The following is a 27978-nucleotide window of genomic DNA, read 5'->3' on the forward strand; positions in this document are numbered from 1 at the left end:
CTTGAGTCCTGACAGCCTAGACTAGAGAGGGAGGAGTAGCTCACGACGTTTCCTAAAAACACATTTCGCATTCGAGGTTAGGCGGCCCGTCGCCCTATGCTCGTCAAAAAAAGTTCAGAAACTCGGCAGCCTACTACTGGACAGTCAACTTTAATTAAATCTAGAGTGGACAGCTCCCGCCTCACACATGACATGATCCGAACCCGCTCAACCCGGCCGGTAACTTAAATAGATGTTTGTTTATGTTTATTAATAGATCAGGCTATGTTTTCCTACAAACTCTTTTCTGATTTAACTCCACCTCGGCTGGGCTGCTGGACGCTATAGTTTTGAGACATCTCGGGGTCGGTTTCGGTTTTGCCGAAGGAAGGCAGGCAGAGGTCTTGGATGGAAACAGAGGGTCTACTGGCCGGCGACAACGAGACGGCAGACTACGGCTCCGGATCCTCGGAGCATGGCTGGGACCATGAAGGACAGTCAGGTCGAGGGACAACATCATCCCCAAGGACCAGACGTCTGTCCTACTCAGCCGCCCGAGACGCATGCTCTGTCGAAGGGGGTAAGACAAGTCGTCAAGGTGAATTATTTTATAGTAGTCGAGAGGTTACTACGTCTCGTCTGCGTCATCATACCGGTCCGGACAGGTGAAAGGTATTTGCGTTTCTGCTGCCTGATATATCGCACTCCTAAGCAAATATGTTGAGTTGAGTTTATAGGACTAGTCACTAGATAGTACAATGAAATCCCTTAGCCCCCTTCGATCCATCCTGACTGTCTGTCTGACTGTCTGTCTGTCTGTCTGTCTGTCTGTCTGTCTGTCTGTCTGTCTGACTGACTGTCTGACTGACTGACTGTCTCACACACATCATGCAAATTCACCATTGCAGTGTTAGCTGATGTTTGTGTTGTATAATTGCGTCAGGGTCTGAAATAAAGATTACATTGAAATATATATGTTTCTAGAAAGATGAGCGCATTGTTTTATCTACAGATGACTATATTCTTTATTTAAAGCGTCACTTAGAGTCATGCCTCATGCCTCTATCTTATTGACTCATTGGTGTAGGCTGGCCTTCAAACTCACAAGTTCACAATTCCTTACTGTTGGGTGTGTGAAGGTGGCTATTCTATATTCATTCATAATAATTTGTGATAATCACACGTCTTGAAAACCCATGAGATTTTCTTATAATGGACACTATTGCTTTTGAGTAGCTCTGGTGACCAAAGTCTGGTCAGCTTTTCTGTGTTGTGAATGGGAAGTATTGTGTTGCATTATCATGTACTTTGAAATCTTGCGAAATTGGATGCTTTGTTGTTGGGTTTCGTAGAATCCGTAGATACCAAGATGCCAATACAATTCCTTGTATGAACCTCATACATGACAATACACAATGTTTTTGTTCCATGTAGGCTACTTGGCACAAGGCATCTGGGTTCTCTACAAAAGCCGAATTAACACTTTTAATCCAGTCTGCTCATTGAAAAGGAATATTTGAAAAGTGAAACTGGGTATTTTCATTAAGAGGTGGGTTTACACCAAGGTTGTAACCCCCATGACTTCTGTAGCCCACACAGTACACATGCCATAATATTGACAATGATGGAGGCATGAGGTCCCCATTACTCAGTGCAGCACACTCAACCATCGTTTTTGATTCAACAGAGTAGCCTACCGTAACTGTTAAGTTATTACAGTCTAACACTTTTGTAGCAGTATAGTTTTCGTGTTTAAACCAGCACAATATACTTTAGAGGAAACTTGGAGAGACTGCAGGCCTATCTGATGCCAAACCGTTTCCAATCCATGATGCTGTGCCACTTAAGAAAAGACTATAAAGAAGATAGTTCCAAGAAGAAGTGCAAGTGCTGGAATACATAATATTAATCAAAACGCTCCAGATAATATTTTTTTGCACCAGTGGGTGGAGGAGATCCTCCTTACAACCATGTGCCCAGTCGTCCAGGTGCCCACATGTCCCTAGGTGCCCAGTCGTCCAGGTGTCCACTCTTCCAGGTTCCCAGTTGTCCCTAGTGCTCAGTTGTCGTGTCTGTCTGTGTGTGTGTGTGTGTGTGTGTGTGTGTGTGTGTGTGTGTGTGTGTGTGTGTGTGTGTGTGTGTGTGTGTGTGTGCGTGCGTGCGTGCGTGCGTGCGTGCGTGCATGCGTGCACGGTAGCAAGATGATATCTGTATTTAGTGTATTACTATTACACTTAACCTATAATACTAGACCACACGGCAGTGATACTTCACGTACAGACAGACGACCTGTGTTCCAATCAGTAATATAAATGAGAAGTTGTAGAATGTAGATGATCATTTAGCACCGTTTCTAAATCACTGTGGGTTTGCTTTACTGTAAGGTCTAATGGTACAGTAGACTACCTCACACTATAGCAGTTTGTTATAGTATGTTCTATACACAGAGCCAGACCATTTTTGGGGTCTTCAACCATTTTAGGTGTTGTATTGTCATTAGCGCCGACCACAAAATGACACATCCAGGAGTGAGACGTGTATGATATGACATTATATAGTCTCTGGAAAACAGGCCAGAGCTGACTCATCATGTCTGTAACTAAGTAACTGCTATAGGGGGAAAATCATGGTCATTCAAGAAATGGCAGTAACAAAAGCCATCAGACGTCTGCGAAACACATGCAGTAGTCATTCTATTCTATTTAGTGTTGTATATTTGTCTACCCCATTAGGATCAACACGTCTCTCTCTTTCTCCGCCTGGTGCTTCTTTTGCAGAACTCAGCCTTCTTACTGCATCCTGTCAGTTTATCTCTGGAATTGTAGTCGAGCTCTGTCAGCCTGCTTTTACAGGGACAGTTTCCACATCCAGGTCATCAGTCTGCTGAGCAGGCACTGAGCCCTGTGATGTCACCATGTCATTCTCACAGTGCTTTCATCACACATGCCCGTGTGCTTATACTCCATTCTAACAAATGCCATACTGTACCTCTGCTGTTGGGAATAAACCGCCTAACTCAAAAATGTTTTTTTTTTTTCAGATTAGTTTTCTCCAGTAAATGAAGAAAACCGTATATTTTGAAAACAAAGCAATAGTGCCTCATTAAAGTTGGTGTTGTGATTTTATATTATTGTCAAGAGAGGGGGAGAGGTGGTGGAGTTAGCTGTTTTAGCATACAGTTTGAGGGTCCAGTGGAGTTAAGAGGTTTTGTCCAAAGCACTTTTTAATACTTTTCATTGGTTCAATATTGTTTTAACCAACACACAGTCAGTAAAGGGTGTTCAATAGCATTGATTTATGCTCCCGACAGCAACGATATTTATCTACTGTTATGTGCAAGACTGAGGTCTTTTATTTATGTCTAATACATATCACATCTACACATCGCAGCTCACTGTGACGCTTTGTGAGCTTGTAGATTGGCTATTTTCAATGCAACCAAGTGCAACTAATGACGCCATCAAGTCCTGGCAACTAACACTGTACAAGCTGCAGCACGCCCCAACTGATGTCATCCTGCAGTTCCTGTTTCACTCTTGTCCATGACTGTGTCCTCAACTGATCCATAATAATAACTTTATTTTATATAGCACTTTTTAAAACATGCGTTACAAAGTGCTGAACAACAGTTAATAACATCACATAGCATAACATATGCATGTGCACAACACTATCTTTTGAACTGTCTGTCTCCTGAAGCTAAACATAGCCAACGACTTGCCCCCAGGTGTCCACAAATATTTATTCCACTCAGGTGCATAATGTATATTCTATTGTACACATTAGGCCTCATATATGTGTGTGAAGTCAAAATAGTCCCATACAGTCATACACAGCATACCGCGTCTCAGTCTCTGAGACAAGAGACTGAGAAGGTCTCTTTTGCCTCCCTTACTGAAACCCTGTCTGATGGTCATGCTTCTGCTGTTCTTATCCATAGAAGACGAGGCCCTATACATCCAGCAAGCCGTGGTCTTCATCGAAGATGCCATACAGGTAGCCGTGAGATGATTCATAATATAAACAACTGCTAGATTTTTCCATTTTTGTGAGGTAAAATGAATCACTTGTTGTTTTGTGTTTTATACAGTATCGGTCGATCAATCACCGTGTAGATGTCCGCTCACTCCGCCTCTATCGATGGTACTATTCAAGGTTATGCCAATGGTAAGTAAGCGCAGTGCGTGCTGTGTGCGTGCCCACCTGTGTGTGTGTGTGTGTGTGTGTGTGTGTGTGCACGTGCTGCGTGCACGTGCGTGTTTGTGTGTGTGTGTGTGTGTATGCTGTTTTTGCTGTGTTTACGCTGTGTAATTGCTCAACTTGCCCTTTGCGCAGCCTCGCTGAATTTGCTTGTCAGACTTTACAGATGACATTTTCGTTAAAGCGCCGCAGAGTAGCCTACTCAATACTTCTGGGTTCAGTCTTGTTTTGTTAAATACTGTATTTTATATCTGCATGGGACTGAAGATGAAAATTAGCCAACACTGGCTAACTCAGGCACATTTAGATTTGAATTCATGTTCATTAATGTGCATTGTCCCTAAATCCTTGTCCTTTAATTAAACGCTGACAATTTTTTACAAAGATGGCCATATTGGATTATCAAATCTTGCAACTTGCATTGAATCTTTCTACCTCAAAACCTTAAAATAGACCTTTCAATTCCACCTGGAACAAGAGGTATTGTGATGTATTGCAGATAAACAGTATATAGAGGCTATATTGAAAATCTTCAAACTGTGAGGTTCATTGTGTTAGTCTCTAATAGAGAAAAACTTTTTCAGGTTTGGATACCAATTGTATCCAGTCATGACAGAGAACTCACACAGGATACATATTAGACGTTTTCAATTCAAAGGAACTTTATTGCATATTAAACAAGTGATATTGGAAGTTATAACAAAGATACGACAACATCTGGAAATGGAACTCTATAAAATTGAATCAGATAAACGGGTACTCTCTCCTGATTGGCTGACATTGGCAACTCACCTGAACACCATGTTTACTGAAGAGCTGGAAAGACTTGGATTCCCCCGTTACTGAACAAACAGTCAAATACTCTATACAGCCATGATTACGATCACAATATAGAGCTTTTTAACACTGTTATTTAACATACACTGTATATGCAGCAATGATTGATAGGTACAGATAACTGTCAAACTGTGACATACTTTGTGTGCTTCTTAGTTCCTGTAAATATAAAGGAATGAAAATAAAACACCCTTGTGTTACACCAGGTTCATGTGTTTGGTCCGACGGAGCATTGGTCCGAACGACAACCTACCTCAAACCCTCACCCTAACCCTAACCTCCCCCGGGGAAGCACACCTAAACCTAACCCCAACCCTCTCCCTAACCCTAACCTCCCCCGGGGCAGCACACCTAAACCTACCTCAAACCCTCACCCTAACCCTAACCTCCCCCGGGGCAGCACACCCAAACCTAACCCCAACCCTCTCCCGACCCCCAACACACCTCGGACCAACGCTCCTTCGAACCAATGCTCCGTCAGACCATAGTATGCCAGACCATAGTATGCCTCCCCCTTGAACCAACCTGACCATCCATCATGAACGTGTTCCTCTCAGGGGCCTGGGGATGGCCATTGCAGTGGTGCTGTTGGTGGCATTTGTCGAGCGCCCGTCCTCTCTCTCCTACTCCTCGGACCCCAGGATCCGCACCCCGGCGTGGGAGCCCCCCTGCGGCGTAACGGAGAGCATTGAGATCATCTGCCTCATCATCTTCTCCCTGGACCTCGCTGTCAAGGTCAGTGGTGTCATCATCTTCTCCCTGGACCTAGCGGTCAAGGTTAGTGGTGTCATGGCCATTCGGCCGCGCACAATTCAAAGCAACGTGACATAATCGAAGTCTAAATATAATTATATATAATATAATTATATAAAATGTTGTTCATTATATCTGACTGCTTGTATTGACTGAATATTTGCCATGTTCTGCAGTAATGTAGAAAATTGTGGAATTAAATCGAATCGAATCATTACCTGGTGAATCGTAATTGAATTGAATCATGAGGGCAGTGCCAATGCACACAGCCACTAACCATTATTCAGCTTAAGTTTTGTCTTTTGTACCTCGCCTCTGAATATATATAACCAGTATCATACATCATACATTATTCAAAACCACATCAACAGTATTTGTCGTCCATTTCCTTCATTAACCTCGTGATCTGTGAATTGGTTTCATTTGATGTGCCCTATCCTCAGAGCTATCTCATTGGCTGGGAGGAGTTCAGGAAGAGCAAATGGCTGATAGGTTACTGTGTGGTCATCTCAGTCTCTGTCATTGATTGGACGTTGTCTGTCAGCATGGTCTGTGATGAGGTGAGGTCACATTTATTTCTTTATTTGTTTAGCAAATAATGGAATTCATATAGTGGTCTGGTTCATAATTAAAAACATTTCCAATGAACGATTAAAGTAAAACCCCACTGTCGTGCTTCCCCCCCCTCATAATCCCAGTGCATTATCCTTTAAATGGTAAACGATGCATTAATATAGCGCCTTTATCCAAGGCGCTTTTCATAGATTGTGCATTACATTCACCCATTCATGCACACATTCATACACCTATGACGGCGAAAGCATGCAAGGCACCAACCTGCTCATCGGGAGCAATTAGGGGTTCAGACAGAGTCTTGCTCAAGGACACTTCGACTCTGAGCCACCGCCGCCCCTTTACTAGTAGATCACTCATATCCTCATTCCAATAGAGGGTATGCACGTGACTTCATCATCAAACCTGGAAGTTATGTAGGAACGTCTACTGATTGGCAAAAAACGACTTTCTGGCCTTGACAGCCCATATATCCAAACATAAACTTGAATTTGATTGCATTAAACTATGATAAAGCACATTAAACTCACTTTGTCACTCGATTTGCCACTCGATTTGCCATTCACTTTATGCAAGTGCATACCCTCTATAGACTGTACATTGAATACTCATGGCTTTGGGGATCAGGAAGCACATCACAGGGTATGGGTGCAGGTGTAAAGGGAGAACAGTGATTGTCTAGTAAGGTACTATTTATGAGAACTCTAAGAACAGTCTAAAAGTAATTTTGCTCTACATTTCTGCACCAGAAACTGAGAGTACGGAGGCTCATTAGGCCATTTTTCCTCCTTCAAAACTCTTCACTGATGAAGAAGACACTGAAGTGTATCAAGAGGACCCTGCCTGAGATAGCAAGGTAACCAGCCCAATGCCAGGGATATTATTATTATTTTTCATGTAAATACCACCATCATTTGCACCTTAACGCAAAATAGATGTTCACATGCCAAAGGATTTATATGTATTATTAGTTTCAATAGAATTTAGAAACTATGGCAACAAAACAAACCTTGTACCTCTGGCTTTCATCAGTGATAAAATGTTACTCAGGATGGATTATTATTATTCATTACTGTCTCTCTCTCTCTCTCTCTCTCTCTCTCTCTCTCCAGTGTGATCCTACTGTTGGCGCTCCATCTCTGTTTGTTTACAATGATAGGCATGTTGCTGTTTGCTAAAACAGAGGTGAGGTTCCGCCCTGATAAATACACAGTACACCTGAGAACCAGTGTTGATTTTGACAGAAGTTTTGTGTTTTAGTCATATAATAGTCCTTTGAATAAAACCTAATTTAGTTTTAGTCATATTGTAGACACACACACACACACACACACACACACACACACACACACACACACACACACACACACACACACACACACACACACACAGAGTGCATCCCAGTGTTTCAAAGCTACACACTCCTCCTTTCTTTTCCATCCAGGACCCAAAGAAGAACGGGGAATGGGAGCTGTATTTCAGGAACTTTTCTGTTTCCCTCACATCACTGCTTGTGCTGCTCACCACCGCCAACAACCCTGATGGTAATGCAACGTCATATCTTCTCTCTCAATAGAAGAGGAGGGAGACAGATTACAACCACCCTAATTGTATAAGTCATATTGTTCTATCATTCAGATTGGACAACATTTTTTATGTATTCGTGAATAAGTTACATATTAAGGCTTTAAGACTTTGAGTGACCATCTTTTAATTAATCTCCTTCTCCCTTCTTGTCATAGTGATGATTCCTGCCTACACCTTAAACAGAGCTTACTCCATTTTCTTCGTCATGTTCAGTGTATTCGGTAAGCCTTAATAACTTAACAGTGGATACACACAGCATGGAAAACGTACACTATCCTGAATATTTAAGCTATGAAATCCAGCTTTTCTAGAAGACGTATTCTCTTTTCTTCCAGGAACCTACTTCCTAATGAACTTACTCACAGCTATCATCTATAATCAATTCAGAGGATACCTTCTGGTGAGTCTTAAATATACTAATGAAAACCTAACTGAGAGGACTTTGTGCTAATCGGGGATATGACATTTTCAGTTACAACCAATAAGATGGATACTTATGATTGATGCAGTTGTTTGTAAAATACATGGTTACTATTACTAATCTACCTATAACACCCGGCATCTGTTTGTCAGACTCACTGCCTATCTATCTTACATTCTATCTTCTTGACTACCTGTCTGTCCATCTTCTGCCTGTCTGTCCATCTTCTGCCTGTCTGTCTTTCTATCTGTGGTGCGGTCCAGATGTCAGTGCAGACGTCCATCATCAGGAGGCGGTTGGGAATCAGGGCTGCCTTTCAAGTCCTCAGCTGCCGGGGGGCCAGCCGTGCAGACACGTATGTTCACGCACGCACGCATGCACGCACGCACAGCATTCCATGTGGTATTTAAGGCTGTCACGATTACACATTCATTATTTTTATACTTAAAAATAGCGGACAAAATAAAACGGCGTCACTTTGTGACGCGTTGTAAGCTAAACACAAATAATTGTGATAAGACGATTATTATGTAATAATTGTGACAGGCCTGGTATACATGTGTATTTGATCTTGACTGTGTGCTGTGTTCCTTCTAGAGAGCGTGTGGATGTGCAAGCCGTGCTGCATGTGATGGCAATGGTGCAGATGAAGTCTTTCTATAGACAAGCCATCGTCAAGGTCACTGTCACAACCACATGAAAACACAATATAGCTTTAACACAATAATGTCTTCTTTTTGTTATGGAGACGTGTGTCCCTTTAGGCATGTGGGTCTCTTATGCGATTGTGTTATTGTATATCATCACTGTCGGGTGGAAAGCTTTTACAGTATGTCCAAAACCACTCCTTTTCAGGACATAAACCTGTGCAGACTGCAGACATACGTTGTTCATTTGTTCTCATGTTTTTGTTGCTTAGGCTTGTTTGTCTTGACCACAATACATACATAAGATGTATACATACATACCATATGAGCATACTGTATGTATTACATATGCTCATATGGTTCATTGTTTACCTGGTATCATTTTGTACAATTCTTGGTTTACCTGTGATCCTTGTTTACTAAGGCACTACACTGTCTCTCTGCATTTGATGTACAATATGTGTCTTGCTTATTGTCACTCTGGATAAGCGCGTCTGCTAAATGCCTAAACTGTAAATGGCTAGTGGTCAGGAGGTTCACAGTCTGCAGTGCTCTGCACACCGTTTTTTATCCTCCCAACATAATTTATTACCAAAGCTGTAAAAGAAAACCCACACAAGTATACCGAGTGAGTAAACCTGAGTATACCTGACAAAGGCCAACGTTGTGTGTTTTCTTGACTGCTTTTGTAATTAATTATTTTGGGAGCACTCAAAAGAGTGTGTGCAGTCCTTCTCTAAATTGTAAAAGGCATTGGGGACCTTGATTCACTCACGGTGCTTTGTGCCTGCCTCAGGGACGTGCAGAGAATGTTAGAGAGGCAGGGGCTGAAATCTCATAAAAGTGCACTTTTGAACAAAAACGCATCACAGCGCAACACGTTGAGGGCTTGTAGATCAGCTATTTTCGGCCTGCAAGCAACCCAGCACTCTTTATCTACTGGTGATGCGGTGTACGACATGGATTTTGAAATAAATTAGTTCAGCGTAAAATGGTGCGTTCAAAGTTCAGGAGACTTCGGGAAAAGATATATTCTCCTGAATGCTGCCTTTCGGTATGGCATGGAAAGGAGTGGCATTTGCATTTCTTCCACCATAGTAAATGCTGAATTTGTGGTCTGGAGAGGGCAGTTGTTTTACAGGGTAAAAGCGCAGGGCCTGAAGTCCCCTTTGATGTCTATGTGTGTGCACGTCCCTCCCTGGCCTGGCTGATTGTTCACCTCTTCTTCCAGGAGGCGCAGAATCACTCAGACGTTGGTTATATGCAGCGGGAGGACTTCAGGAAGTTGTTCGACGAGCTGGACAAGGACCGCATTAAAGAGGTACACTTATATAATCACATATCTCACATAATCGTCATGATCATTCATTTCTATGTTGAAAAATGTTCATATACTGTAATATTCAATCATTTTCCAAAAATAGTGGAAATAGACTATTTCATAATCGTGACAGACAGCCCTAACATCAAGTGGTGGTGTGGATGAATGTATTGTGTGTGTGTGTGTGTGTGTGTGTGTGTGTGTGTGTGTGTGTGTGTGTGTGTGTGTGTGTGTGTGTGTGTGTGTGTGTGTGTGTGTGTGTGTGTGTGTGTGCGTGTGTGTGTGTGTGTGTGTGTGTGTGTGTGTGTGTGTGTGCGTGTGTGTGTGTGTGTGTGTGTGTATCCATTCACAATAGCATCCTCCCCTACCTCAGTATGAGTCTCCAGTCTTGCAGAAACTTCAGGTGATCTTCAGTCATTACTATGTGACTCTCGTGGGCAACGCCATGGCACTGATCAATGTCATTTGCATATGTGTAAGTCTGCAATGTAGCACACACACACACACACACACACACACACACACACACACACACACACACGCAGGAATATATACCTGTAGATTATAGACTTACACACCATACAAAATGACACTCAACTATCAAACATTGTGTTTTCTGTGTGTGTGTGTGTGTGTGTGTGTGTGCGCGCGTGCATTTCAGACTATACTGGTGATGAACACAGAGAAGTCCATCGCAGAGAGAAAAGATTACTACATGGAGGTAGGCAGCTATCTCTCTTCTTTTTGGGTGGAGGGGGGGTCATTTTATTGGATAGTGCACAGTATGGCGACAGGAATTGGGGGGAGAGAGTTGGGGAGCGACACCCAGCAAAGGTCGTTGGAATCGGGGGTTGAACCCGCGCCTAGCCGGACCAGCAGCTCAGGCGTCTGGACCACCAGGCCGGCCCGCCACATTCTATTCTCTTCTATTCAAATGGTTTAGGTACAGTCACTTTACAGAGTTCAAGTTAAATAACATAACAGTATGTGAAAATAGCAGATCTACAAGCTCAAAAAAGCGCTGCAGCGTTGTAAGCTTGTAGATCACAAGACTCTAAGAGATTTCCTGTAGAGTTAAAGAAGAAAAAAAGGGGAGGAAGCCAAGTACGAACCCCTGGGGGTCAAAGTGGTTAAAACCAGTCTAACCATTTGAGCAACATTGCTGAAATTACCTCATGATTCAACAAAAACTGTATGATTTATTTTACTCCAGTTTTTGACCATGTTAATTAAATCACACGTTAACCGAGGATAACCCTTATTAACCCTCTCTCAGGTGATCAACTGTTGCTTCATCTTCTGCTATTTGTTGGAGATGTCCTTGAAGATCTTTGCCTTCGGCTGGAAGGGATACGTGTCCTACAGGAACAACATCTTTGATGGCCTCCTCACCATCCTGCTGCTGGTAACACTATCACTACATTCACCATTCTAGAGGATGAGGGACAGATGACTATTATATCTGAGTGTTCTCACAGTGTTCATTTAACTTAATCCAAAGGGACTGTAAAAGTATTTACTGTGTCTTACTCTTTACTGTCTGTCATCAGTCAACAGTGTGCTTGACTTTTATTCACTGTAAACCTCTGGATCATATTATGGGAACAGCCCCTCATTTCCAAATAACAAATAACAAATGATATCATATTTATAGTTATATCTATATATATAGTTATCATACATTATTTGTTGATTTCATCTTAATCACTCTGGCATACAGATTCATATTTATTACTCTCCTTCCATTTTCTCCCCCTAGACTTTCCAGATCATAATTCTGGCCACCTACAGGCTTCCATTTTCTAAATGGTAGGTTTAAATATCCTTCAGTTTATTATGCGTAATACCGGTAAACATTTTTGAATGTTTTATTTTATGCTATTTTGTAGCCTTCTTTGGGCAACTTCTACGATTATTATTATTTGTTGTGCTTGCAAAGTGACACTAATCTGTATTATGAACTGTATGTCACTCAAATGTGTCCACCAGAGGGTACTAATGGCAAACAAAGAAATGGCAAAACAAACGGTACCAGATACCCAAGTAGGCAACTATGTACAGATAGAGCTATAGACAGAGCTTTTGGTTTTGTCACAGTATGTTTTAGTTGTTTTACCATTAAGTATGAAGAATAATGTCTTATGCAAATGAAATAACCAACAGCTGTGGCATTTCATTAATAAAAAGCAAGGAAACATGTTAGTGAGGAAGTTATTCCTCCCCTCCTAGTCTGACATGGTCATATTTTACATCAACAATTCCAGCGACTGTAGTGTCTGAATATATACATACATCAAGTGCCCTTGAGCAAGGCATTGAACCCCTACCATGAAATGTTCTATGAGCAGGGTGTGGCTGTAAACAAGTCCTTGGCTTAGTCCACTTCCCTGGGTAAACAAAGAACTTTGCTTTGCTTTGCTTACCTTGGCACAGTACAAGTAGATGTGTTGTTGCCATGTTCTTATTTCATACGTTACTGTTAGCTCTGGTCCATAGCTCTAATGCGCGCATTAGAGCTATGTTACTCTCAACTTCCGTTGCTCGCATGAATGCAGACCAGCCTCTACTCTTTGGCGTAAATAAAAATAATGTTTTTGCTACTCACCAAAACAAAGGCGAGTTGTGTCATTAGAAAGCGTACTTTCCTTAGTGGACGCACTCTGAGCCCCCCACCACACTATAAACTGTACTTTTTGGCCAAAAGGGGATTTTGTTTCCACCGGAAAAAAGATATTTTTAGTTACTCCGCTGCGCCCTCTACTGATATTGCCCAGAGAACTGCCTCATAGAGAATATTTTTCCTCCGGTGAAAACAAATCCCTTTCTGGCCAAAAAGTACCGTTTATACGTGTGGTGGGGGGCTCAGAGTGCGTCCACTAAGGAAAGTAGGCTTTCTAATGACACAACCCGCCTTTGTTTTGGTGAGTAGCATAAACGTTCTTTTTATTTACGCCAAAGAGGAGAGGCTGGTCTGATTTCGATTTGAGATTTAAAACGGAAAGTCCCATAGCCTTACTGCGCAGGGCAGAATCGTAGAAGCAGTAGAAGGCTATGGACCAGAGCTAACGTTACTGTCTACACAGTGTATGACTTACACAGTGGTTAAATATATTAACATATTATGCCAATATATGGCAAGTATATGCAGAATATAGCCTATGCTGCATACAGTATATAAGCCATATTCAGGTTCATATATGTGCATATATGTGGATAAATAGGAAATGTATATCCCTATATAGCTTATGCAATTTAAATTTCCATGTGGGGGGGGGGGGGGTGTCAGCTAGGTCAGGATGTAACGGGGTGCATGGCCAAAAAGTTTGGGAACCGTTGACTTACAGTTACACATTTGGTTGCCCCTAGTCACTAGCTTTGAATACACTAGGGCCTAGACGTATTCTAGCTTGATAGTCACACTTGTAAAAGAGACTCAGTCTCAATGTGGTTTTTACTGGTTAAATAAAGGTTAAAAAAAAAAAAGATAGGAAAATAATCGTTTTTGTCAAGTAAGCTAACAAGACAAGTATGCTACTGTGTATTCAATAAGATGGCAAACACATCACATAAGAGCACAGGGCAACATATTGCATAATAACTGCATAATGCATAATGTTAATACAATTTTCAATCAAACATTCCAAGTTCAATAGTTGAGTCATAAGGCAATTGTGAAACTATTTAAATTGGGCTGTTTGTGTATATTGTAGAGTCTGCAATGACTCAGTACAACACAACGTCATATTAGATCTGTAAATGGAACGTTTTATTTTCTCATGATCAAAATAATAACATTATGGGGCGCCCACTGGCCAACTATCCAGGCCCATGCCACATATAGGCTCATGACATGATGACCTTTCCTCTCCCTGCAACAGGAATCCAGAAGAATCTGCTAGTCACGTGTCCCTGTGGGAGATGGTTCGTCTGGTCAATATGCTCATTGTCTTCCGCTTCCTACGTATCATCCCAGATATCAAGGTAGGGAGGATGGGCATTATTATTACATGGTCTATGCCTTATGATGATGTAACACCCATCACAATGCACCTGGTTAGTGTAGCTATGAAGTGCTACTTACATGGTCAGTTACTGTGGATGCTCCTGTAAATATGTGTCAGTAGTGGAGGGAGGTGTTTCCACGCTACTGTGTTCAATAAAAAATGTGTTATCCTATAGCCCAATTTTCAGGTCTTATAGTTCTTCTAAACAAAACGGCCGTCAAAACCAGATTGCCAATGTGTGTATTTATTCCTTGACATGTGTCGTTTTTGTGGATTTACTTATGAGCATTATGATATTAAAGCCAGCTGTACCATCATGCCTTCTCGCTTAGAGCAGATAGCTCAAGTCGCCATGTACTAGTGCATCATTGATAAACAAATAAACATACATTCATGCTGTTTATTTGCCTTGTGGTGGTGGCTTGTTTCCTTCTCCAGCTCATGGCTCTAGTTGCGAGCACCCTGTTAGACTTGGTGAAAAACCTCCGCGCCTTTGCAGGAATACTGGTGGTGAGTACATTATTCATAAACAATAACATATATACACCATTTGAAGCAAATGAACCACAATCTTTATTTTGCTCATGTCATGATGTAGGTGTAGGTGAATATTAGGTTAAAATAGCAGATCTACAAGCGCACAAGTCACACAATGCAACGCATTTTGAACTTGTAGATAGGCTATATTGTCAATGTCACTTGTATTTGAATTAGTTGATTCAAATACATATGGCTATGTTGTTTTTACAGTCTGTACACATAATAAGAAAGATATTCTCCTACTATTCTCTCATACTGCAGGTGGTCTACTATGCGTATGCAGTGTTTGGAATCTGGCTTTTTGAGGGAGCCATCAAACCCCCACCAATGAGGTATACTAATATACTGAACATTGAGCATTGATTACTGCAGTACATTGATCCTTCTCTTTTCTTCTCTTCTCTTCTCTTCTCTTCTCTTCTCTTCTCTTCTCTTCTCTTCTCTTCTCTTCTCTTCTCTTCTCTTCTCTTCTCTTCTCTTCTCTTCTCTTCTCTTCTCTTCTCTTCTCTTCTCTTCTCTTCTCTTCTCTTCTCTTCTCTTCTCTTCTCTTGTTTCAGAGTGACCAGATCAGTGAGTTTTTATTTCTGAATATGCCTATAGAAACGAACAAACATTTGTTAATTTCTAGTGCATATGGAGAAATAAAAACTCACAGATCTTGTGAGTGCGATCCTTCACTTTCCAAATACATTATAGTAGTATACATGTACTATTAGTGAAAGAGGTACAGAATGCATTGGGAAGTGGTATGTCAGATTTTCACGACTCTCCTCCAGAAGCATAGCGACCAGGCCCAGTCAATTCAATGCAGAAAGAAAAAATCAACATACGAAACATTGGCAGCCCCCGGCCTCACCCCTGTACTAGGGAACGGCAAGTCGCCTTTGTTTTCAACAAAAAACGGCAAAACCGGTTTCAGGGAAATAGACCAATATCAATAGACCTGTCGGCTGGTGTTGTTTAACTTTGTCTTCTCTTGTCAACCTGTAAAACCTGTGTTTCAGAGTATGTGTTTTTGTGTTTCACTAGTGTTCTCTCAAATTCTACCATGGAGGTCTCTAACTACAGCATGGAGTGTGGGACTTATGAACAATTGGGCTACTGGCCCAACAACTTTGATGACTTTGCTGTGAGTGACTGCTATTTTTTTATTTATCTGTTTGTTTTTGTTGGGCTCTCAATGCCCTGTCATGTACATGTGCGTGTACTTTTTCATCTACTACCTTTTTTCACAGATGAAAACGAAATAAAAACTAAACTATTATGACAAAGACTAAATTAGCAAATAAGCACTAGATAAAATGTTATGGAGTAGAACTAAAGTCATTGTATATTTTGTTGCACTCAGGTGTTACACTGATAAAATAGCAGATCAGCTATTTTCAGCATGCAACCAGTAAAATCAGAATTTACGACAAAATCAACGAAAAAGATTTAGTTGACCTAAAATCTTATGAAATTTAGTCGACTGAAACTATACTGAAACTAAAACATTACAGGTGAATAAAATATTACATTTGATTCAAAAGACTATGACTAAAACTAAATCAGACTTTGCTGTCAAAATGAACACTGGTCTTCTCATCTGTGTCTCCAGGCAGCCATCATTCTGCTCTACGACGTCATGGTGGTCAACAACTGGCAGGCCTTCTTGGAAGCCTACAGCAGATACACCTCAGAGTAAGGGCCCATTCATTCATACTCCTATTTAGGGCCGAAAGAAAGCTGGTTCGGGAATGGTCCCCGACCCGACTCTAGTTAGGCTCTATAAAAGTCAATTCACACTCCCTCCACGGCTAGCGCCGAAGTCACTTGTTGTAAATATTGGAGGTCCTTGACATGAATATATGTTTTGTGGCCGGTAAATGAGCTTCACTCCACGCATACATAATTAGCTAATTATCTAATTATTGAGGCAGCGGTGGCCGAACGGTTTGAGGAGCGGTCTTGATACCGGAAGGTCGCCAGTTCGAATCCCCAGACCGGCACGTTGAAATTACCACCGCTGAAGTGCCCTTGAGCAAGGCATTGAACCCCTACCATGAAAATGCTCTATGAGCAGGGTGTGGCTGTAAACAAGCATCTCGAGCTTAGTCCACTTCCCTGGGTAAACAAAGAACTTTTCTTTGCTTTGCTTATCTGACTGACCCTCGCTGGTGCGGTGCGTCCTCCTTGTGTGGGTGTGTACAAACTCATTAAGAACACGATGCATTGTGCGAAACGGAGGTATCTTGTGTTTTTGTTTCTTATGTGAACGTGTTGTTTATTTGTGTGGCCTAGTAATAGGTTTGTAATTATTTTAGACAGTATTTATTTTATTGTTGAGAACGAGTGTGAGAGGAGAGCAGCAGGTCTGACAACACACACTGCAGCCAGATTGCACGGCCAGCAGAGCAGAGACAGCTACTGCACGCTCTGCAGAGCTCACCTCCCGGCCACAGGCATTTGGAAGTTGGCTTGTGTCTCTTCCAAACTACCGGTGTTTCCTTGGCTTCACGGCCGACAACTTGACCTCGAAGCTGGGCTGAATGATTTCCGCTCGTCACAACATTTCAGTGGCACCGAAGCGCAGACTTTTCCCGCCGACTGTGTTTTTTTTTTTCCACAGTTTTGTTTATTCAAGATTCAGGGTAGTAAATCAAATAATGACAGTATATGTCATGTGTGACACACCCATACAGAACATATCAAAGAGATAACATGTACATATAAAAATGTTGTGAGCACCATACACAAATTATTGTGGTAGTATAAAATAAAATAAAGAGTTGCATAGTCCTATGCTATGGAAGCGACACTGATACAAACCACATAACCTGAATCAAGTTTTGAAACAAAAACAAGACAAACGTACGACAAGACAAGACAAGTTTTTATAATCTTTTACTGCTTTTTATTGCGTTTGTGTTTTTATTGCTGTGATGAAGCACTTTGTGGCACACTACACTATCACACTGTTGTGCATTTCAGTATATTGTTGATGGACACCATAGTTTATAGAAACGACAATCCATACAATCCACACCTACAGACAAGCATTGGCCTTGCATACTCATATATGGACTATGCCCCCTATTACATCAACCTGATGCTCTAGCACCTCCTATACACAGGTTTAATGTTTGTCTTTAGTTCAATGTTTGTTTTGTAAACGCCATTGACAATGAAGGGAAAATTTCACTTCACACGGGTGTGATTTTTGCTTTAAACACAGAAAACAACTGTTCATAAACATAAAGAAGACTGCTCAATTTCATGGCTACAACAAATACATATAGGAGATAATGTTGAGACAGAAGTATCTGTTGCGACCGGAGGTCGCAATTAACTATGGAATCGTGCATTTCCCGTCAGTGTGTTGGTTGGTCGGGAATGTGACATCACATGACATCATCAGGGATGGAGCACGTTACATCATCAGGGATGGCATGGAGGGGGTTCCGGTGACGTCATGACCGAGGTAGACGTGTGAAAGACTAGCTCCGCTGAACCTATTTACAAAATAGCCTTAAAATTAATCAAAACCTAACAAATGAGAACGAAAATATACTGAAATGGTCGTCAAAGAATGGTGAAAGGCAAGACTACTAAAAGTTCGGGCAAAGGAAACACAGAAGAGTCCGAATTAAGACCAAATACAAGGCAGCTGAAGCTAACGCAGCTAAAGCTAACTGGGGAACCATCGCAAGCCATGGCTGCTGGAGGGAACGTGGAGTCGGAGATGCTAACAGAGCTGCGGAAGCTACGAGCTGAAAACAGTGACTTTTATAGAGACACAAAGACTTCATTGGGCAGACTGGAGGCATCCATGACTGAAATAAAACAACGGATGGACATGTTGGACCAGAGAGTCGCTACGGCAGAGCAAAGAGTAAGTGACGCAGAAGACCGGAGCATGCTACATGACAGAGCATTAGCTTACTTGCTAAAAAGAGAGTCCAGCCTAGCTGCTAAGTGTGACCAAATGGAAAATATGTCACGTCGAAACAACATCCGCGTGTATGGCATAAAAGAAAACTCAGAAAAGAACGATATGCCTGGCTTTATTCAAGGATTCCTGTGTGAAAATTTGCAATTAGAAGAAGAACTGTCTGTAAGGGTTGTGAGAGTGCACAGGGCCACCGTACCCAAACCGAAAGAGCCGACAGCACCCCCGAGATCCATAATCATTCGCTTCCTTGACTATGGGGTAAAACAGACAGTCCTGGCGCAAGCGTGGTCACAGGGAAACATCCAGTATGAGGGAAGAAGAGTGGTATTTGACCATGACTATTCACAGAATCTACAAAGAAAGAGAAAGGCAGTGTGGGAAGTGATTAAAAAGCTGAAAGATAAGAAAATCAAAGCCCGCACCATCTACCCTGCCCAAATAAAGATCTTCTTGGACACCGGAGAGAAGGTTTTCCCATCATTACTGGATGCTAGAGAGACACTGAAGCAGTTTGAAATCATCGTGGATGCAGAGGAACAAGACATGTTCGACAGGGAGCTGGCGCAAGACGGGTGGAAGACGCAAGGAGGGAAAAGAAGAAGCCGTCAGCTGAACCTGGAGGACATCAGAGCCATAAAAAAAAGCAGTCCATTGAATCCAGATGACAACAGACCCACCATTCAAGACGACGACCAAGAATAGCAACGGACATTAAAGTATTCCAGCCAGGGACGTCTAGGACAGAGAGGTATCCAGATATTCTGAATCACATCTATGAACGTCCAGGAGGTCAGTATCATCTGAAGGGATGTTGCGACGAATTGAAACATTTGTTAGTGTAATAAGAACTTAAGGTAAAAAAAAAAAAAAAAAAACTAAGGCAAAGGTTATTATTTGAATATAGGGGAATGCTTTGGGAGAGGGTGGGGGGGGGGGCAGATAGAAATGCATAAAAATGGAAGTAAGTCCACAAGGATTTGTTAAGTTGTTTTTTTTGTTTTATTTTGATTTAAGTGGTATTTGTGAATAATATATATGAAGGGGGGGCAGGCTAAATACTGAGGTATTATTTAGGTTTAGTTATTAATAACAATCATGCAAATATATGTTGGGTAACAAGTGTATTTTGGGGACAGAGAGACATGGGAATATCCTCAATATGGTTTTATTTTTAGTATCATCAAGGGGGGTGCCTGCCGAGGGAGGGAGGGGGGGGGGGGGGGGGGCTAAGTATCCCTAGTATTCCTCTTTTCTTGATTTCAGATAGGTTTTAGGGGGGGTAGAGGAGGGGGACCTATGCATGCTCTAAGAGATATGCGAATCGAGCAATGGGACGAGGGCGACACCAGGAGGTGGCCCGTTGCAGCTGCACTCTGTGCAAAACCTGAGAGCTACTCTCAACCCAGGATGTTCCAAGGGGTGTTATTGTGTGTTTTGGTTTTTGGGTTGGAGCATTCTATGGGGAATTTTGTTTGTTGTTTTGATTTTTTCCTGACATACTGTTGGGACTCAGTGTTTATACAGCTTAAATTCATTGTGTGTGTTTATGGGGCAGAGTTGGGCTTGTGTGGTGAGGAGAGGAGGCATGTCAAAATGAAAAGCAAAAAATATGGCAGGTTTAAATTTTATTAGCTACAATATAAAGGGTCTCAACAACCCTATAAAAAGGAAAAAGATACTTAGTCAATTGAAGAAAATGCAGTGCTCCGTGGCTTTGATTCAGGAAACTCATTTGTCTGAGATCGAACACACAAAACTTAAAAGAGAGTGGGTAGATCAAGTGTATGGAGCGTCGTATGCAGGTGGAAAGAAGAGAGGAGTGGCTATTTTATTCAGTAAATCCGTATATTACAGCAATGAGCAAACCTTCCAGGATAAAGAGGGCAGGTATGTAATGGTGGTTGGGACACTGGGAGGCATAAAGGTCACCATTTTGAATGTGTATGCCCCGAATGAAGATTGCCCTCTGTTTAGTAAAAAGATTGCTGCATTAATTGCAGACAAAGGAGAGGGGTTTATAATCATGGGAGGAGATCAGAATTGTACTTTGAGTAATAAGTGGGATAAACTACCGTCATCAACAAAAACTTTATCCAAAAAGGCCATGGCTTTAACAAACATGATGAGAGAGTTAGGCTTGGTAGATGCATGGCGACATCTTCACCCAAATGAAAGGGATTTTTCGTTTATGTCCCAAGTACATGGCAGTTATTCTAGGTTGGATTACTTTTGTGTGTCAAAGAAGGATCTTTTTCGTATCAGAGAATGCACTATTGGACAGATCACTATTTCAGACCATGCCCCAGTTTCTATGAAAGTTGGCTTTGAGTCAGTTAACCACTTAAAGTACTGGAGGCTTAATGCCTCATTATTATCAGATGCTAGTATTAAGGAGGAAATAAAGGGTGCCATTCTGGAGTACTTCGCTATAAATGATGATGGGATTGTTTCACCCTCAGTAGTCTGGGATGCGGGTAAAGCCACAATCAGAGGGAAGATTATTTCTATAGGGGCAAGAATAAAAAAGCAAAGGCTTGCAAAACAACAAGAATTGGAAAACAAAATAAAAAGACTAGAAAAAGAACACAAGCAGTTTGGGAATGGGAAAACACTGGAAGAATTAAAAGAAACCAGACAACAATTAGATGAGCTATTAACATACAAGGCAGAGGGGGCACTTAGGTATACTAATAGAAAGTATTATGAGATGGGGAATAGGGCGAGCAGGTTGTTGGCCTTTCAACTCCGGAAGGCCCAATCTGGTCGTGCTGTGGCTAAAATCAGACACCCCGAAACCAACCTGGTTGAAACGCAGCCTAAACAGATCTCGGATGCCTTTGCAAAATTTTACGAACAATTATACAAGGGCCAAGAACAAGAATTTAAAAGAGAAAAGATTATTGAATTCTTGAGACCCCTTGAATTAAATAAATTGGCAGAGGGGGAATCATCCAAACTAATAAAACGCATCACTGAGGAGGAAATAAGGGAAACCATTTCCAACTTAAAAAATAATAAATCTCCAGGAGCAGACGGTTTTTCAGGGGAATATTACAAGGTTTTTGCAAACGAACTTTCTCCCAGGCTATGCAAATTATATAATTCTGTATTATCAACAGGGGACCCCCCAAAATCATGGTCAGAGGCCATCATAACGGTATTACATAAAGAAGGAAAAGACCCCATACAGTGTTCTAGTTACCGCCCAATCAGTCTTTTGTGCGTGGACTACAAGATACTAACCTCTATATTAGCGAACAGAATTCAAAAGTACATTAAACGACTAATTTCCCCCCAGCAAACGGGCTTCATATGGAAAAGACAGGGGACAAATAATATCAGGAGAGCATTAAACATACAGTCAATAGCTGCAAGGGATAAGGACCCTTCGATGCTTCTTAGCCTCGACGGGATTAAAGCATTCGATAGATTAGATTGGCTCTTCTTAGAAGAGACTTTGAAAGAAATGGGTTTCAGAGAAGAATTTGTTTCTTGGATTAATTTGTTATATAATAATTCCAAATCAAGAATTAGAGTTAATGGTCATTGTTCAGATTTTTTCAGGGTTGAGAGGGGCGTAAAACAGGGGGATTCATTATCCCCGATTCTCTACGCAATCAGCATAGAATGTTTAGCTGAAGCTATACGCCGAAATACTCAAATCCAAGGCATTCCAGATGGTGGAGGGTTTGTCCACAAGGTGGCGCTATTCGCCGATGATGTTTTGCTCTTCATAAAAAATCCAATCCTCTCTATCCCCCCACTCATGCAGTGCCTGCAAAGTTATGGTTCTGTCTCAGGTTATAAAATTAACGAAAGCAAATCAGAGGCTATGATGATTTCTGGGTCCTGGCCTACACAATTAAACAATGATGTATCATTTCGTTGGTCTAAACAAGGGTTTAGATATTTGGGAATTGTAATTACACCAAATCCTACACAATTATTTGAGGCAAACTATACAAAATTAATTAGAGCCATTAAAAATGACATGGGGAGATGGGATGTTCTCCCTCTCTCCTTATTGGGTAGAGTTGAAACGGTGAAAATGAATGTATTGCCTAGACTTCTGTTCTTGTTTCAGTCCTTGCCTGTCAGAGTTCCCATCTCCACCTTCAAGGCGCTTGACCGAATGATTTCTAAATTTATTTGGCAAAATAAAAAGCCCAGAATAAGGCTCAAAACACTTCTCTTGCCAAAAAATAGGGGAGGCCTAGGCCTTCCCAATCTAAAGCACTACTATTGGGCGGCTCAGTTGACTGCAATTGTAGCATGGATAAGTAATGATGAAGAGACAGTTTGGAACCAAATAGAACAGAGCACAATGAAAGGGGTGTCTCTGTCAACACTACCCTTCCTTGATAAAAAAACAATTGATAAAAACAAAATTAAAATAGGAAATGAATGGATAAAACATACATTAAAGGTGTGGGAAGCAGTTAAGAAAACATTGTGGGGACCAGGGTCAGTTTCAAGGGCAATGCCAATAGAGGGTAATATTGATTTCTTGCCATCCATAAGCGATACTGGATTCAGTCGTTGGGCTGAAAAGGGGCTTAAAACCATAAATCAGTTATTTGAAGGAACGATCTTTAAATCCTTTGCTCAACTCCAGACGCAATTTAAACTCCCTTCAAGTGATTTATTCAGGTACTTCCAAATAAGACATTATATCACAGATCATAGAGAGAGAGAGCTGGTTAGTAAAATCCCAAATGATATTGAGATGTACTTCATTGGTATTGCAGAAAAAAGATTCCCTACCAAAAAACATGTTTCCAATTTATATAAGGCGCTGGATGATATTTCTCAAAACACATGGTACATTAAGGATAAATGGGAATTGGAACTAAATATAATCATTGAAGACAAAACCTGGGAGGATATGTGTGAAAGTTGCCACAAGGGAATAAATAGCCAGATGTGGAAGGAATTCGATTGGAAACTCAAAACTAGGTATTTCAATACTCCTCTGGTCATCTCCTCGTATGTGAAAACACCATCCATAGAACTGTGTTGGAGAAATTGTGGCGAGATCGGGGACCATACACACATTTTTTGGGACTGTCCAATAATTGCAGGGTTTTGGAAAAAGGTTAATAAGGAAATCGAAAAATGCTTGGGGTTGAATATTCCTTTTGGTCCTGAGATATGTCTGCTTGGTATTATACCAGAGGAGGTGCGTGCATGGAGTTACATATTAAGGATACTTTTACTGATTGCTAAGAAAATGATAACAGTAAATTGGAAGGAAATAAAGCCACCTACTATAACCCAATGGAAGCAGAGACTGAAGCAGGTTTATATAATGGAAGAAATGACCGCAAGGCTACAATTAAAAATGGACAGTTTCATACTTAGATGGACTTCTGTGATATTGTATCTGGGTGTTTCAATATATGTGTAGAGGTTGTTGGGTCTGGAAAAGTGTTGTGTAGTGGTTGTTGTGTCTGAAAAAAATGCTTTTATGTATGTATTGTGAGTCATGTCTCCAGCTATTCTCCTCATGCCTAACTCAACTTGGAAAATGCTGAACTTTAGTTATATCAAGCTGTTTTTATTTTTCATTTTCTTTTATTTTCATGTACTGTTTTTTTTTTTGTTTCTTCTGTTTTTTGTTTTCATGGATATGTTGTATTGTTGTTTGACTGTTCATTATTATTATTATTTGGTGAAAAAAAAAAAAAACTTTTGAATAAAAACAAAGTTCAAAAAAAAGGGATGGCATGGAGATCCCTGATGTCATCAATATTGGCCAGCAACTCTACATCTGACCTCAAACCTCAAACCCTTAGATCTCCATATATGGAGCTGATCTGTTCTGACATTCCCCATCCATCCTTCCTATTCGATGTCTCTCTTTTTATTTCCATGCAATTGTGAACAATAGCCACGTAAGATAAGATACATATCCATTGGCCAATCAAACGGTTCACTGCAGCTCAACAGTCAGTGTCTATGAACTCTGCGTTTAAAGGCTTGAAGAGGCTTGACCATTGTCTGTGATGGAGTCAACTACATGCTCTGGTAGGCTGTTCCAATCCACACCCGGACAGCAGTGTGCGTGTTTTGGAGCCTGGGAGTCGAGAGCATGTTCTGGTGTGACTGCATCGATTGCATCGGTTCTGAATCGCTGCCTAATGTTGAGGGTGGCAGCGAGCGGCACCAGCCAGCAAACTGAGACTCAACCAGCATTCATTGCTGCTCTCATGTTGTGCCCTTGTTCAATGAGGAAAGTGGTTGATAATTCATATTCAGGTGTTGTTTCTGCTGAGGATTATGACGATCTGTATCTGCTCTCTTCCCTCGTCCAGGTGGTCCAAGGTGTACTTTGTGTGCTGGTGGCTCACCTCTTCAGTCATGTGGGTCAACTTGTTTGTGGCGCTCATCTTAGAGGTACAGTAGACTCCTATACACTAGTAGCAGATGCTTGCACAAATAATAATTCTAATTATTTTCAATGCTCATTGGATAGATCGATCACATTCTCACTCTAACAGTGTACATTAATCGATGTCAGTTACTGTATGAACATTAATCTGACTTGGCTCCAAAGATAATTCATTTTATCACAGTAGTAAAAATGCCAGAGGACCACAAGGATGGACGGACAGACGGACGGACGGACAGAAAGACAGACAGACTAGAGTCACTAGACAATACTATGTACATCTTCATGCACTGTACCTATAATAAATCCTCTGCCTTGTTTTCCTAATAGAGTTTTATTTATAAGTGGGACCGCAGTCACAGCTGTTCTATCACAGATGTGGAGAAGACAAGATTTGACACTTCCGTCCAGCACATATTTAAGTACGTTGATATTTTCTCACTGCTTGTTCCTGTCCAATCTCTACTACTATTGTAGATATAATAATTTTAGTGCTATTATTACTATTATTAGTACTCTTATTTTTAAGTCAATGTTGTGAAATTGTTATTCTGAATGGGGTGCTTTGGATAGCAGCCCTTCAAAATGAGTAATAAACAAAGAAGTGGATAAACACATCCTAATTACTACTCTAATAATTAGCTTGTTCTTTGGTTGTTTTCTCTTCAGAGAGAAGATTCAAGAGCCAACAGAAGAGGAACTACTTAGTCAACTCCACCAACACCCACACTTACACTTGCATTGGTGACGCACGCACGCACGCACGCACGCACGCTCACACACACACACACACACACACACACACACACACACACACACACACACACACACACACACACACACACACACACACACACACACACACACACACACACACACACACACACACTCTCTCTCTCTCTCTCTCTCTCTCTCTCTCTCACACACACACACACACACACACTCCAATGCCCTGTCAAATGTCTATGTCTTTTTAACTTAATGCATTTTTATTACACGTTTTAACGGTAAATTCACTAGGAGTCAATTTTATTTTCAATGGAATTGTGGACAATGCATATCCATGAATACAATTGATTTCTTTGTTAACGAATGTTTGAAGGGACTGTACACTGTAAGATAAGAATTGTGGTGTTTACCAGGATTCAAATGTTTGTATGTAATCAATGTATATGTCACAGTACGGTTGGAAAACCATTCAGACTGAAAAAGGTGCACTCCATTTTTCCGTCGGGGGCGCACCGCCTGAAGGTGACATAAGCCATGTGAGGCACCGTCAAGTTAAAAAGTTAAAAGAGTAATGAAGACTCAATTTATTGGGAGCAGTTACAGAATTGTGATTCTTTTGAACTACATGGACTAACTGAATTCTGCCTTTTCCTTTAAATGGTTATACCATAGTGCACTAATATAAGGCACAAACGCCTTGTTTTCTGGGTGCACATAGTATGTATTGTTCAAGGAGTTTGTTTTGTTTGTCATTGTACAGTAGCTACAGTATGCATTGTATTCTTCAAAGTAAAATGTTACTTTATTCTAAAAGATGCAACTGGAGTCTTGTCAGTGATTAAATAAAACAGTGGATTTTTTATATTGAAATGTAAATTCTACAGAAGTGGACATTTTCATGTAAAAATGTAAATTACATGATTTAATCTTGTAATTCTTACCTCCTCTCAGAAATGTAATTAATATAAGACTTATTTTGTCAGATATGTCCCTAATCCTTTTCTGTACAATTTGCAGTAACTGTGATGTTTTATAGCAATACATGGTACAGTTACATATGTTACAGTGTCTTAGTTAACATAAGACAATGATTATAATGTGGATAATATTTTAAACTCCTTGCTGTTGTTTAAAAGAAAACCCACGAAACGAGTGTAAATAAATGTATCACACAATTTGTAGACATTTGTTCTCAGTTATGTGATGGCATGTTTGTTTGTAAATACATCAAAGATGCAAATATAATCCATTTCTAATGGATGCCTTGGCCTGGAAGAGAGGTCATCAGGTGGTCTCCAACCTTTTTAGAGTGTTTCAACCCTCAACCACTACACTCTCCAGTTGGCGGGTCAGCAGTGATTGGCCAAGTCACTGCCCCTCTCCTCCAGGCTTCCAGCTATAGACAAGTCCACGGACGGGCGCCCCGTGCGCAGCCATCACCGAGGCACAACCATCACCGGGAGAGAGAGCCACACCCGGCCAACAGGGAAGTGCGAAAAACCTGCCGGCCAGGTGCAGCAAACCAGTGCTGACCACACACCCCAACGACCGCCGCGCCCAGGGCACCCCCGCCCACTGTCCTTTCTCTCCTGCCAGAACTAGCAGGAAGCTCTCTCTGCCTTGTGTGTTCTTGGGGGATATCAGGCATTGAGAGCCAGGTCTCTAGGACTATGGTTTGCCTCCTGCCTAGTGTCCTCCTACGTCTCACCAGACTGTTCGTCTGTGTGGTGTGCATGTGTCCGTCCTTGTCCACACTTGGCCTTACTCTGGTGTACTTGAGTCAAGGGATCCATCTCTGCGTCTGTGTCACTGTCATAGTTGTTGTCGTTGAATCTGTCCTATCGAGTCTCTCTTCCTCCCCTCCTCTCGGGAGACTCTGGGGTATTGCTCATTTGTACGGTCTGTAGCTTGCGTGGTGCCCTCTTGCGAGTGCTGCAACAGAGGTTGCTAACCCCTGTTGCCCTGCCAGACTTTCCTGGAGGTCAGCTGTCTCTCCAGTGTCACCGACCTAACTCGGTTGCCATCCAGACTATCCTGGAGGTCACTGGTTGCCCAGGGAGTTCAG

At 41.4% G+C, this 27978-nt stretch overlaps 1 protein-coding gene across 1 annotated transcript; it reads left to right on the plus strand.

Annotated features, from left to right (window-relative positions):
• Positions 1–88: 88 nt before the first annotated feature.
• Positions 89–27078, plus strand: tpcn2 (two pore segment channel 2). The gene is made up of 25 exons (XM_080761083.1): positions 89–559; positions 3920–3975; positions 4070–4146; positions 5574–5751; positions 6213–6329; positions 7092–7198; positions 7455–7527; positions 7787–7886; positions 8085–8150; positions 8265–8329; positions 8614–8705; positions 8948–9029; positions 10229–10318; positions 10674–10793; positions 10980–11039; positions 11595–11723; positions 12078–12127; positions 14197–14299; positions 14761–14832; positions 15124–15194; positions 15892–15991; positions 16460–16542; positions 25108–25189; positions 25515–25606; positions 25854–27078. The coding sequence occupies exons 1-25, from the start codon at positions 388–390 to the stop codon at positions 25930–25932; spliced, it is 2316 nt and encodes a 771-aa protein (XP_080617209.1). The 5' UTR covers positions 89–387; the 3' UTR covers positions 25933–27078.
• Positions 27079–27978: the final 900 nt, after the last annotated feature.

This window comes from Protomyctophum bolini (genome assembly GCF_963924005.1).
Source record: "Protomyctophum bolini genome assembly, chromosome: 1".
NCBI lineage: Eukaryota > Metazoa > Chordata > Actinopteri > Myctophiformes > Myctophidae > Protomyctophum > Protomyctophum bolini.